The sequence below is a fragment of the Rousettus aegyptiacus genome, unplaced genomic scaffold (genome assembly GCF_014176215.1).
Source record: "Rousettus aegyptiacus isolate mRouAeg1 unplaced genomic scaffold, mRouAeg1.p scaffold_m13_p_14, whole genome shotgun sequence".
Classification (NCBI taxonomy): Eukaryota; Metazoa; Chordata; class Mammalia; order Chiroptera; family Pteropodidae; genus Rousettus; species Rousettus aegyptiacus.
Window position 1 is genome coordinate 28,385,402 of NW_023416289.1, and position 14,175 is coordinate 28,399,576.

Here is a 14,175-nt window from a genome sequence, read left to right on the forward strand (position 1 = left end):
CGGGGAGAGTGGGAGGCGGTCCCTCGCGGGAACTTACGCCCGCTGGCCGGGGGGACCCGTGGCCAAGCCGGCTGTGCCCGCAATGGCCACGACCTGGCGGCCGTTGCCGCCGCTGCAGTTGCGATTTGCCACTGGTCTGCATTCGTCGGGGAAGGCCCGGGACCCGGGGTGCGTTTCCCGCCGCGCGGCCGGGGCTGGAAAGGCGGGGGCCTGCGCGCAGCGGGGCTGAACCGTGGGCCGAGGGCGCATTAACACTTGCTCGCCAGGTTGGTGGAGGCGGGGCGGGTTCTGCCAGCGGCCGCTGGGCGGGGAGGGTGGGGGCCCTTTAAGCGCCCACCAACGAGGGGGCCGGAGGGGGGCTGGGAGAGGAGGGAACTCCTAGAGGGTCTTACGCCGGCCCAGGAGACGCAGCCGAGGCAAGAGGCAGTGAGGCAGGCCTCCGCAGGACTCGTGGAGCCGAGCACTGCGGGTGGTGGGGACCAAGCGCTGCTCCCCACAGGGGCTCGCTGCCGCAGACCCTGGAGGCGGTGCCTCTCCCCTCCCAAAAAGCAGCGTGTAGGGGGGTGGCGAGGGGGCTTCCTCGCAGCCTCCACCCGTGCTGCAAAGGGGCTGCCCTCAGCCTTCGCTCGGCTCCTTCCCTTGTGGGAGGGCGAGAGGGAAAGAGGGAGGAGAAAGAAGTGAGGGAGGAGGGAGCTGGAGAGAGAGGGGGGCTCTGCGCCAACCGCCGGCGGATCCAGCAGCTCCTCCGGGAGGACTGGCGGGCAGGCGGGGGAGGGCGCGCCGAGGCTCGCTCGGGAGAAGTGGCCGCGGATGACGGCAGAGGTGCAGCCAGCCCCGCGCGCGCAGCCCCCTCCCCCTCGCCCTCCTCCCCCTCCTCCTCCTCTTCCTCCTCCTCCTCCTCCTCCCCGCTCGTCCGCGGCGCAGAGCAGCGGCGGCAGCGGCGGCGGCAGCAGCCACCCGATGTCTTCAGCGTCCGAGAAACAGCAGCCACCGCACGGCGGCGGCGTTGGCGGCGGCGGCGGGGGAGGCGGCGCGGCCATGGACCCCGCGTCCTCTGGCCCGTCCAAGGCCAAGAAGACGAACGCCGGCATCCGGCGCCCCGAGAAGCCGCCCTACTCGTACATCGCGCTCATCGTCATGGCCATCCAGAGCTCGCCCACCAAGCGCCTGACGCTCAGCGAGATCTACCAGTTCCTACAGAGCCGCTTCCCCTTCTTCCGCGGCTCCTACCAGGGCTGGAAGAACTCGGTGCGCCACAACCTCTCGCTCAACGAGTGCTTCATCAAGCTGCCCAAGGGCCTCGGGCGGCCGGGCAAGGGCCACTACTGGACAATCGACCCGGCCAGCGAGTTCATGTTCGAGGAGGGCTCCTTTCGGCGGCGGCCGCGCGGCTTCCGAAGGAAATGCCAGGCGCTCAAGCCCATGTACAGCATGATGAACGGGCTGGGCTTCAACCATCTCCCGGACACCTACGGCTTCCAGAGCTCGGCCGGCGGCCTCTCGTGCCCGCCCAACAGCCTAGCGCTCGAGGGCGGCCTGGGCATGATGAACGGCCACTTGCCTGGCAACGTGGACGGCATGGCTTTGCCCAGCCACTCGGTGCCCCACCTGCCCGCCAACGGCGGCCACTCGTACATGGGCAGCTGCGGCAGCGCGGCGGCCGGCGAGTACCCGCACCACGACAGCTCGGTGCCCGCCTCGCCGCTGCTGCCCGCTGCCGGTGGGGTCATGGAGCCGCATGCCGTCTACTCGGGCTCCGCAGCAGCCTGGCCTCCCTCGGCCTCCGCTGCGCTCAACAGCGGCGCTTCCTACATCAAGCAGCAGCCCCTGTCCCCTTGCAACCCCACGGCCAACCCCCTGTCCGGCAGCCTCTCCACGCACTCCCTGGACCAGCCCTACCTGCACCAGAATAGTCACAACACCCCAGCGGAGCTACAAGGTGAGTCGGGAGGCTGGGCGGTTCTAGTCCTGGGGAGGTCGGATTTCTGGGAGTACATTGCAGGGACTCAGCCCTCAAAATTGACTCAGCCCCCAAATTGCTGACTGCCTCCAGGGGAGAGCCTACAGCCACTTCCGTGGGGTGCCAACCCCAATACTGTAGTGCCTCTCAGTCCCAGCTCCTAGTTTGAGGGTCGACTGATTTGGGCCCCCTGATTTTTGGGCTAAGATGTCGTTTATCTTTTTCTGTTCCAACTCCAGTCTTCTGGCAGTCCAGAACCTGGCCAGGTAGGCCCCGTCCCCATCAAAAAGACTCAGACCTCAATATTCTAAGTCCTTTCTGGTTCCTGAGTCCCCCCCTCACACCTCAGCAAGTTCCCAGGATTAAGCCGGGGCCCAAACTGAGCCAACTGGCTCACCCTCCTGGGGTGGTCACTCAGAAAGCTACTGGCGGGGAGAGCCGCCTCTGCTCCTTGCCTGGGCAGAGCGGAAGAGTTAGGCCCAAGACTGCCTGGGCCTGGTGCTCAGAGGCTCAGCGTCCGGCCTTTCAGGGAACCGGGTCTGGCCCTGCAAATGTCGACTCGGGGTATGTTGTGGTGGCAGAGGTAGAGAGGGGCTGGTCAGGCCCAGAGTGAGGGGCAGAGTTGCAGGCCTCACAGACTCTTTGTTTCTCAGGATCCAGGTTTTCGGGTCCCCAGGTATCCTCTCCCCAAGCCTCTAAGAAGGTGCAGAACCATCTTCCCTCCGGAATTCCCATCTCAGCACCCACCAGCAGCCTTCCGGGCCTAGTTCTGGAAAGAGCATAGAGTGAACTAAGCAGGGTCCTGACAGGGGTCAGCTGTCAGCAGCCAGCAGGAGGCAGGAGCCTGGCCTGGGGGCTGGAAGGCCACTTCTCCACAGGGGGCAGGGGTCACTCTGCTGGGGCTGCTTCAAACTCTTGGGCTCCAACTGCCCTGTTCTCCAAGGGGCACGTTCTTTGGAGAAGCTGCTCTTCACCCCGTGATGGCTCTGGGCTTCCCCGCTCCCAGTGCCTGCCTCTCGCTGCTCTGAGGCCTCCACAGCCTTGGGGCTGGGAAGTGGCTTCCCCCCGACGCCAGGCCTCAGGCTGACCAGGAGGTGGAGGCCTTTGGGACCCTCCCTGGCGTCTCCAGGCCCTGCTCAGCCGCTCTCACCCCTTCCTCTTCAGCTTCCAGAAGCCCCTGTCAGGTGTTCAGTGGCCAAGGCTGGAGAGGCCCAGGAAGCAGTGGGTGCTCCCGGGAGCAGGAACGGTCGCTGGTGTCCCAGGACCTTTCCCTGAGGGCCGGGAACTTGGGGAGTCTGTCTGCGGGCAGGCGGAGCATGGGGAGGGGAGGGACCTGCTCCCCGTGGGAGGTGGGCAGCGCTGCTTCTCCTCCTTGAACTCTGGCCTCTGGCACTTACTCTTTACTTTCCCTCCTCTCTTGTCACCTCCCTCGCAGGCATCCCGCGGTATCACTCGCAGTCACCCAGCATGTGTGACCGAAAGGAGTTTGTCTTCTCTTTCAACACCATGGCGTCCTCGTCCATGCACTCCGCCAGCAGCGGCTCCTACTACCACCAGCAGGTCACCTACCAAGACATCAAGCCTTGCGTGATGTGAGGCTGAAGGCCGAGGGGCCCTCTGGGTATGGGCCGCCCAGCACAGGGACCCGGGAACCCACTGCAAGAAACTGCTTTATTCTTGAGGTATAACCGTCGGCAGAAGACAAGGGTTTGACCCCTCTCCAATCGGATTATTTGGAAAGGAATCCCCAGGGCAAAGACTTGGCGCAGTGGTCGGCACCTCCTCCCCTTCTCCTTCGAAAATTTTAAAAAATGGTGGCAGTAGGGCCTGATCCGACTGCAGCCGTTGGTAAAGAAATATCTATTTTCGATCTGATTGAAACCGGCTGAGAAGGTGCTGTGTTGGGGGAAAACCCTCGACATCTAAACAAAAATTCTGCTGAGGTCTCTCTTCCCTCTCTTCTCTTACTATGGAAAAAGTGAGGTGAGATTTTTTTCGAAGAAAGGCAAACGTATGAGACCATCATTATCAAATACTTTTATTTTTTGGTTGAGTATTTATCTTTTTATTTTTAACTTTTTTGGGAAGAATGTCTTGGAATGCGCAAGTCTTTTTTTCAAAGCCGCCTTTTGCAGGGAAGGGGAGAAAGAACCCGCGTTCTCCCTCCCCACCTCAGAAGTCTTCCATCAGCCACAGGTGGATCTTGGTGCCGACAACTTGCATTTCTGAAGCCACTGTTCGTCTTTAAAAAAGAAACTAGATGGAGCTCAGAAGCGAGCGGCAATCCGGGCCTCTGCCATTCCCCTCCACCTTCTTCTCCTCCTTCTTCCTTCTCTTCGGTCTTTTCGGTTTTGTTTCCAATTTTATTTGGACTTTTTTGGTGGGTGTTTTTCTCACGAGACCTGGCCGTCTCCCGACCTCTACTGTAACTTTCTGGTGTGAGAGTGAGGCGAACACAGCGCACGGCGGGGACTGGGAAGGCCCGGCGAGTGCGCCAATTCAGGATTGCGGTGACGCAGAAAGGTTAAGGCACTTTTTAAAACTATAGCAAGGCTCATCCTGTTATTTATTCTTTCTTTCCCTAATAATCGAAACACCGCATAGGCTCCTCCGTTTATCAGTATTAATGGTGTAACTTTGTTGGCAATATTTGCCGCGTAGAATTTTTTTTTTTTTTTAGCTATCCATTGTAAATTTGAAACAAAGTCCAATTTGTGTAAAAACAAATTTCCATATGTTTTATATAAATATATATAAAATGAAGGACTACCGCCCCCCCTTTTTCTAGTATTTTGGCTGCTGGGGTGCAGCATTTGTGACACGTATTTTAAATTTCCTTCTGCACTGTATAAAATGACAATTTGAGGATGTTTTGCCTTTTGTGTATTTTTTCCTAAAAAAAAAAGAACAAAAATAAAAATGTATAACATTTGTACATGGCCTTAACATTGTATCAACTAGAAATAAAATCGCATGAGCATTTTATTGGGATTGCAGCATATCTTCCAAACGCCCAAATGCAGACAGAAATTGGCTTGGGATAGCTAGGCTTTTTTTTTTTTTTTTTTGTATTTAAAATATGTGTGATTCTGAATATTTCCTTTTTCTTTTTTTTTAATTTTATATCCAATCCTCTTTTCGCTCTTCATTTCACATTGAAGTGAAATCTGGACATGAATAACTTTTTCTTGGCTTCTGTTTTTTAAGAAGAGCCCTCTGCCCCTCTAAATGTTGTTTCTCTTTTTAAAGAAATAATTGAATGTTTAAAGAACTACTATAACCTTCCTTCTCCCAGGGAAGATTCTCTCTCTCTCTCTCTCTCTCTCTCTCTCTCTCTCTCTCTATATATATATATATATATATATATATGTATGTATGTATGTATGTATATGTATATATAATATATGTATATATAATATATGTATATATAATATATATACATGTATGTAATATATATAATATATATATACTACATTTTTACTTTTTTGTCATTCCAAGACCAGTTTGAGTTTTACTTTAGCTTTCAGACTTTGCCATTCCAATATTCTAGCTGTTACAAATCATGAAAGAACACTAAGTTTTCTGTAGTTTTTTTTTTTGGGGGGGAGGGGTCTACACTTGGTTTTCCCAATCGAGAAGCAATTAAAATTTATGCCGAAAGGGTGGTTGGTGAGAGAACAAGGTGATAGGTAACGTTTCCCCCTAAATCATTAGGAGGGAAAAATATTTTTAAAAGCTTATGTCTCCTGCTGATCACCCTCTTTCTATTCCCATTCTCGCTATTTGGGAAAACAAACACAATGAAGTCGCAGTGTTGTTGCGGGCAGTTCAGGACCCACCGCAGTTTCTCTGAAACTGTTTCTTCTCAAATTTGACGTTTTGGACGTGAGGGTAATTTCTCCGGCGCTCTGTTACATCAAAATTATCAATAAACTCTCCAGGGCAATTAATGCCCAAACTAACAGCTGTCTATAAAACCGAGATAAAGCGGACAGGAAAAGACCAGAGACTCCGGCCCTCGGGGTCTTGGGCGGGCGAAAGCATCAGGGCCGCGGCTCCTGGGCGCAGCACGCTGCGCTCCGAGAGCAGGTTCTGAGCGGACGGAGAAATGACCGTGTCCTCTCTAGGCGAGGCCACCTCTCCACCGGTGCCCAGGAAAACACCGCTAGAGAAAGCCTCCAGCGCGGGAATATCGCGCGCGTTCTTCTCACCCAGGTAACCTCTGCAGGGAGCAGCGGCCCTCCTCCTCCCTTCGTCCGAGACTGCGCCCCAGTTAGGTCGGAGGCTCCGGGGAAATGGGGCTGATTAGGAGAAACTCAGTGCCAGCCCAGCCCGCGCGCTCCCAGCCCCCTTGCCCACTCGCTTGGCCCCTTGGCGCGCCAGAGGCCTCAGTGCGCCCGGGTCGTGCGTGGCTTTGGCGCCGCTGCTGTACCAGAGTCCGGGGCGGCGGCGAACCCCGGCTTCCTGTTCCTTTGCCCGGTAGCGCCTCAGTTTCAGCGGGATCTTCCAGCGCACCCAGGTCCAGGGCGCAGAAAACCAGCCCGCGGAGCCCTGGGATGGGCCTGGCCACTTTCTCCGGGCTTGACATGGGGTCTGGGGATGATAGAAAAGTTCAGCCTTCCCCAGGAGGACAGCTTGGCTCCAGGCAAAGCCGAAAGGGCCAGATTTCTCAGGCACAGCTGCCTACACACCCACATCCGATATTTCACACTGCTGCCGCGGCGGCTGCTGCTTGCTGTGCCGAGACGGAGCTCGCCTGGGTTTGTCTTTCCCAGGGCCCATTTGGGCCCGGGCTCGTACGGGGCCACTGGGCGAAGCTCCCACCGCCCCGTACCGCGATGAAAGCGTGCCCATCACGTGCAAGTTACGAGTTAAAAATGTAAAGGCCCTTCAGAGTCTGGTGCTAAGCCACTCGCCCTACGTGCATAAACGGAAATCGTTCTAGCATAGGGGCATCCTCCATAGAATTGATTCAAAATTTCTGCGCATACCTTTAGAAGGTTTGTCTTGGAATAATGCAGGACATTAAACTCCCTAAATATATGTAATCCCCCAAATAATACAAGGCCCAGAGGCGGAAAAGTGGCAAGTACGAATGCCACGGGATTTCTGTTCGTGAATCACATATCCCGAAGATGTCGCTGTTCTCTGGGGGTGGGAGTGGGGGAACAGAGGCCTCAGCAGCTCGACCGTTGCACCCCTGGCAGCAGAATTGCCTGGGTTCTCCAGCCCTGGGAGAGCAGGAACTGAAGTCCAGGAGGCCCTCAGGGCCTAGAGCTCCCTGCCCAGGGCCCAGGTCCGCCTGAAACTCAGGCAGATGGAGGGCGCGCAGAGAGCGCACTTCTGATGGAAGAGTGCCTGGCCTCGGAGGTCCGCTGCACCTCTGTTCTTCTTTGTCCTGTGGGACTAGAATGCTGGTGACTGTAAAGGGGGCGGGGAGCTGGTGCAAGAAAGCCTGGCTCCCCACCTGCAAGCTGCCCGATAGCAGGCAGCTCTCCATAGGTGGTGGAGAGAAGGAGCTAGAGTCCCGGCTCTGCCAGGACCTGACCACCACAGCCCAAGTCAGTCACCTCCGTACCCATCTTCTCATCTCTAATAACACCGTTCTCCCTGACATATGGGGGGGGGGCGGGCGGTAACACCTACAGAAGTGGCCCTGAGACCCACACATATTTCACCCTCCTCCCTGACACATCTGGTGGTATATAGGTGTGAGCAGGTGGCGTGGGTGGCAGATGAGGTGCAAGAATCCATATTTTACAAGGCCTCCTGCTCAGGGATTTCCAATGAGCACCCAGTTTGGAAATCACTGAACTCCCCATCTTCTGGCAGGACCCACTTGGACGCTCCCTCCCTTCCCAGAAAAAAGGATAACACCTCATATGGCTCAAGAGATGGAACTTTAGGTTAGGTCTGGGGCTCCAACAAGGACTTGTCTCCAGGATCTTCTAACCTCCAGTCCGGAAGCCCATGGTGTCACTTCTGATGGTGGTTCTCAGAGTGTGGGCCAGAATCACCCTCATCGGAAATACTTGGGCAGTGGGGGAAAGTCTGCTCAAATAGCGGATTTTGGAGTAGGGCAGAGCACCTAGAACCACTGGATTAGAATCTCCGGACGGGGTTCTCAGGAATCCACGGTCCTCACAGATTTCCAAGTGGTCCTGGTGAGAGCTTAAGTTTAGAGTCTCTTCTCCAGCATTCTCTGGGCTCCTGAGAAAACCCCAGGGAGGCATCTCAGTATGGCCTCTGCTGCCCCCTCCCGCCCGGCAGCCCAGTGCGGCTGGTGAATCTAAAAAGCAGCTGACTGAGAGAACGTGGAGCTCAGCAAGCAGACACACATGCAGCTCATGTTTCTGAGGTGTACCACTGCCGGCCAGTGGCCAGCCCTCTTCACACACACCTTCTCGGTTCATCTCAGCAGGCCTCAGGTAGGGCTTATTTCTACTCCCACCTTCTAGATGCAGAAATAGACCTTAGACAGGTTAGGGGACTTGCTCCACCCAGGCTCTGCTGGTAAGAGGTAGAATTTAAACTCAGATCCAGGAGTTTCTGACCCCAAAGCTGGTATCCCTAACCATTGTGTTATATGGCTCCTGGACACCCATTTTCCTCTAGCCATGGGGCCTAGTGAAAAAAGAGGGAAGTTTCAGGCTGCCAGCTTCTGCAGAGATGGCAGCAGACAGGGGTCACACAGGGGTTTGGGGTTTCTAAGCATAGAGCCTCTCACACCCCTCCATGCCTTCAAGCTCTAGGCGGGGGTGGGGGGGTGGTTCGTGCAGGTGGGGTGGGGAGACAGGCGCAGCGGCCCCAGCACAGACCCCTGACACTGACCTCCTCTCCCGGGCAATGGACTTAGCTTTCATGGGTTTTCACCATGGCCTCTCATGAGAGCTCCTTTGACTTCCTTGGGCCCCCTTAGTCCAGCAGAGAAAAACTCAAACAAAAGTTGAAGCTCACAGTGGGAGAGGCCAGCAGGGGCAGCACACGTGGCTGTGCCTCCCTGCTCTGCTTCTTAGATCTCCTGGGCATCAGCATCTCAGGGCTCTAGACTGTTTTATGGAGAACGCCCTAGCTTGGCACCCCACAGGCGCGCTCTGGGGCAGAGTCCTCCTGGGCAAGCAGTGTGACCAATAGACTGGACAGCCAGCAAAAAGCCATGTCCATTCACAATGGGACACCTGCTTATTGTAGGACCAAGACAGTTGGGCCTTTAGCAGTTACACTGTGTGCTTCGGGGATGGGCAGGGGAAGAGGGACAATCGATGTTTGCGAGTATAAAATACTGTTGGCACAAATGGACAGGGGACAGAAGAAAAGTCACTGCAGATTTATTCATTCAAGAGACACTGAGCACTAACAATACGTCTGCCATTGGACTGGACCAGATTCAGTGGCCAACCCACTCCTGTCATCAGGGGTTCACAGACCGGGACACTGTATCCAGCTTTTTCCAGCGCCAGGACACTGGGGGGTTGAGGGGGTGGGGTGGGAATTCATGTCCACATCCTGAAGAGAAGATGTCACCAAGCCTAGGGCAACCTGAGACAAAGTAGAAATCTGGCACTTCCCTGTGAGAGCAGTCACCAAGGTGCCCCTCCGACTCTTACAGCACAGGCTGTCTGTCTGGGGATGCAGAAAAGAGGGGGCCTGTCCAGAGCCGATGAAGTCCCTGGGGCCAGGTATAGACCACGCTTATGGCTTATTTTCTCTCATGCTTCTTGTTAGCAGGGTGGCAGTGCAGGGAGAAACTTTGTAGCTGGGCGGTGGTCTGGGGAGGAACAGCAGTGACAAGCTTCTCTGAGCATCTTATTAAAGTAGTGACATCACATCAGGGATGAGGCACAGACCATATATCCTATTGTGTTCATGGTTTACGGCCACAGGGCAGCAGGCCAGGTCTTTAGAAATCCTTCGGAAAGGGGTTAAAAACGTTTTGTGTTTGGAAATTCCCCCCAAAGCAAGCCATAGATCAGCACACCGTGTTTCCACATGGCCACAGCTTGTGCGAAGCAGGGAGGGCTGGGCCATCTCTCTTCAAATGGTCAGAAGCTTGGTGAGGCAGTGGCAGACGTGAGTGGTGGGGACGTGAGGCAGTGGGATCCAGTAAACTTTCCAGAGGACTTCACTGTGATACCCTCCCTGGGGAGAAAGCTCCGTGTGGGGGAGAGGGGACCCTCCTTGAGAGAGGAGGCAGCCTACAGCACCTGACCCACCCCAGGCATTTCACTTCCTGGCTGTTTCTCTACGAGGCGGCAGCGCCACCTGCTGTCAGCTTTGAAGTCTGTGCTGGGAGAACAGCAAACTTAAAAATACACCACGCCAAGGAAAATCGATTTCTCCCAAACGTGGGCAGCAGACTATGTGCACGGATAATCCTGATTTTTGGTGTTTTGGGTCCCTTGATCTTTGTTAAGGGGTAGCTGGCTGTTTTGGGGAGAGAGACAAACTAAATTAGTCTTTTCCTAATTGCGCAAATGATAGTGCTTATTTAAAATAAAACAAATAAACCTTAGGAAAGTGAAAAGAAAGCAAACCCGCTTCCGAATACAGTTGTGTCTGTCCCAGGAGATGACTCGCTGAACACACAGAGACCCTGCCATTTTAAAGGCAGATAACAAACATAATGTTTGAGAGTGTGGGAGTTCAAGTCCTGGTTCCACCTCTTCTTAATGTTGTGAGCTTGGGCAGGTGCTTCTCCTCTCTGTGCATCAGCTTCCCCATCTGTAAAACGGAAATGATGGAAGGAGCACCTCTCTCAAAGCATTGCTGTAAGGCATACATGAATTAAAATCTATGTAGGGTTTACAGGTGAAACTGAGGCACAGAGAGGGCAAGCACTTTGCCCAAGGACACAGAGCTAGTACACGTCAGACCTGTGCATGGCTTCAACACCACGTTCCTCAACCATTAATCATCTCTCTAGTGTTTCGACAAGCCACTGTGGCTTCCAACTACCCCTGAGGCCCTGCTGGTGGTCAAGTGATGAGCCATCGGTGTTTTCCCAGGGGACAGGCTTCTCCTTCGTTGACGGGAGGGACCCTGGGGCTAAGGGCAGCTTTGCTGCGTGACCTTAGCAAGTCGTATAACCTCTCCGAGCCACGTCTTTCGTATCTGGAAAATGTAGTTTCTTCATAGGGTTCTTCTAAGGGTTAAGAGAATTAACCAACCCTCCCTCCAAGGCGAGGAGGAGTGTTCAGTTTGCTCACAACTCAGCACTTCAGGGCCTGAGTTTATTGCTTCCAAACCATCCAAAGTGCAAAATGTACACATTACTTGGTCACATGTCAGCTCCCATTTTAACCTTTATGATTTATGGACATTGAAAATAAAGGGTTCCATTCACAAGAAGAAATCCTGCCCTGTTAGAGGAACAGGAGTGTGGGTTCCACTATTTCGAAGTCTCTGCTGGTTTGAAAGCTCTCCCAGGCAGTCTCCGGTGAGGACCTGGTATGAGAGAACAGGTGAAGTGATTAGGACTCACGGGGGTGGGGTATGGAATGGGAGACCAGGGGGTCTCTGCCGCACACCAGGAAACAAGCGGCCACAACTCGGCGCCTCAGTTTCCTCATCTACCGATACAATAACATACAGGGCTCTTCCAAGCACAGAAGCAAGGCTGGCCCAGCGCCCATCACACAGCGGACTTCCAACCGGCGTAGTTATCCAGAGATGCGCAGATCAGAATCAAAGGGAGCAGGACAGACGCAACACAGCATGGACCAGAACCGCTGCCCGCTGTCAGGAGACTCCCCTGTAGGATTCCGGACGGAGCAGACCTGGGTCCCAAGGCCATCTCTGCTGGCACGCCGCATGCCCTGGGGAAATCGCCCTACTCCCACACTCTTCTTCTAGAAAATGCCCCTGGTTTGTCTGCCTCTTTCTACCTTAGGTGGCAAAGTAAAGACGATCCACAGTGAAGAAAGATACATGGATGATTCTGGTTTAGTCTATGACCAGCTACAATTTGAATCTTGGCTTCACTGCCGATTAGATGGGGGACTGTGGGCAAGTGGATTCCTCTCTCTGTACTGCAGTCATGTCTGTGAAAGGGAGGTCCCTCAAAAGTGATTGTAAGGATTAAGTGAAATTATGCACTTGTTCTCCTGTGTATATAATTTATATTTATATATTATATCTTTAATAACATATATTTATGTATGTGCACTGTATAATTTACATATGAATACAATTACCTATAATATAAATGAAATTATGCAACTGATTATTAAGGAAGAACAAATCACCCTCCAATCTTAAAGCAGCAATAATCACTCATTTCACTCCTGCAATGTGGGCAAGGCTCAGAGGGACCAGCCCGCCTCTGCTCCAGGAGGTATTGGCTGAGATGGCTCAGCTGGGGCTGGAGGATCCCACTTCCAAGATGGCGCGCCCACATGGCTGGCGAGGTGGCACTAGCTGGCAGCTCTGCTCCACATGGGCCTCTCCACAGACAGCTGGGGCTTCCTCACAGCATGCCGGCTAAGTTCCAAGGGTGAGTGTCTTTTGAGGACAAAGTGGAAGCTGACTGTGTCTTAGACTCCTCATGCAAGCTCTCAGTGCCACTTCTGCTGCAGCCTATTAACCAGGCCGTCCCAGAGCCCAGATTCAAGGGCATGGGGCACTGACCCTTTCTCTAGGGGTATGAAGTATCAGAGAACTTAGGGGCCAACTTTTACTTCTTCCACAGCATTTAAAACCACTCAATAAATTTGAGTTATTATCATTATTATTATTTGAGTTATTATCATTATTTTTTTTATTATGGGAGGCGTCAGCAGGTGATAGAAGTCAATCCAGCTGAGAACATTGTCCCCTCCCTCAGCCGCAGGAGAAAAGGGGCAGGTGGTCAAGCAGTCACACACATTAAAGAATACTGCTAGGAAGCGACTGTTCACCTACACACTAACCTCTTCCTCCTGCTTTTATGTGTGATGTTCTGTGTGAGACTTATTCTGAAGACAGGTGTCTCAGAAAACTCTGCCTCCAAAAGAAAAAAAAATAGAAAATGAGTGGAGTCCACAGTCTGTAAATTTTTGAGGTATCCATTCTATTTGGAACATTGGATAGATTAGATCCAGAAAAAGGGGCAGTGAGTTTAGTGATCCCCATTTGATTATTTGTGCTAGGAGCGGAGGGTGTGAGAATTGGATTAGAAATTTTGGAAACAGAGTCATCAGCAAGCCAGGTGCTTCCTGGGGGCCTAGCGGGGAAGGCAGGTGATAATGCGTGGTAATGCTCTCCAGTAAGACTGGAAGAGGTGAAGGCCTCCTCATTTTTGTTGCTTTGGCAAAAAGGCAGAAAACTTCATTGTCTCATGCCAAATAAGATCATCTGGACTAGTAAATTAAAATGCGGTGTGACAGTCATGCTCAGCCATCGGGAGCGCAGTGATCGGTTACTAATGTCCGTTGTGGGTTCAGACTTAGAGGTGTGCATACATTACGGTTACCCTCCCTAGACCTGGCTGTTTGTCTTTTTTAAAATGTTCTCCTCTGACATTTTATCCTCTCCCCAATCTCTCTTTGCCAGACGTAAGCTCTTTTGTGGTTTTAACTGCACTGGCTCTTTTTTCGTTGGTGATTGGGGGGGGGCAGTTTTGTTCTCAGCCTCTTGTTTGCCCTCTTGTGTCATCATGAGCTTCTTTCTCCCGATGTGGTGTCTGGAGTGAGGTATGAGTGGGTCGCTGGATGAGCACCTGGGAGGCTAAATGATGCCCAAAGAACAACAGAAGGGCAGAGCTACAGTGGTGAGCAGGACTGCTGCCCTGGGGTGGAGGCTAGGAAGGCAGGCTGCTTAGGGGCTGCTGGCTGGGACGGGGAAGATGGGTGTAGACAGTACCACCCTCCCTTGCTCATCTGCTGGTAGAGAAAGTAATGGAAGGAAGCAACCACAGCTCTTGGGGGCAGAGATCACGGTCCAATAGCCAGCTTTCCCTCTGCCTGGGTGCGGAACCCTGAACAAGTCCCTTAAGCCTTTGAGCACAGCCTGGTTTGTTTGTAATTGTCATGTATTTGTTCATACAGGTAAGGAATTCTTACCCCAGGCTGAGCTCTTGACCACTGAACGGGCAGCCCTGGCCTCAGAAAGCCTTCGGCTCAGGGGGGTGTGGGTTTGAGAAGTGGAATACGGAAGTGGAAAGAGCACTGGCTTTGGAGGAGTGATCTCTACAAGGCTCAGCTCAGGTCTGCCGGAACTGGCGGTGGTGCCAGGCTGGG

At 53.6% G+C, this 14,175-nt stretch overlaps 1 protein-coding gene across 1 annotated transcript; it reads left to right on the forward strand.

Annotated features, from left to right (window-relative positions):
- Positions 1–840: 840 nt before the first annotated feature.
- On the forward strand, positions 841–5,267 carry FOXF1 (forkhead box F1). The gene is made up of 2 exons (XM_016129498.2): positions 841–1,939; positions 3,396–5,267. The coding sequence occupies exons 1-2, from the start codon at positions 961–963 to the stop codon at positions 3,554–3,556; spliced, it is 1,140 nt and encodes a 379-aa protein (XP_015984984.1). The 5' UTR covers positions 841–960; the 3' UTR covers positions 3,557–5,267.
- Positions 5,268–14,175: the final 8,908 nt, after the last annotated feature.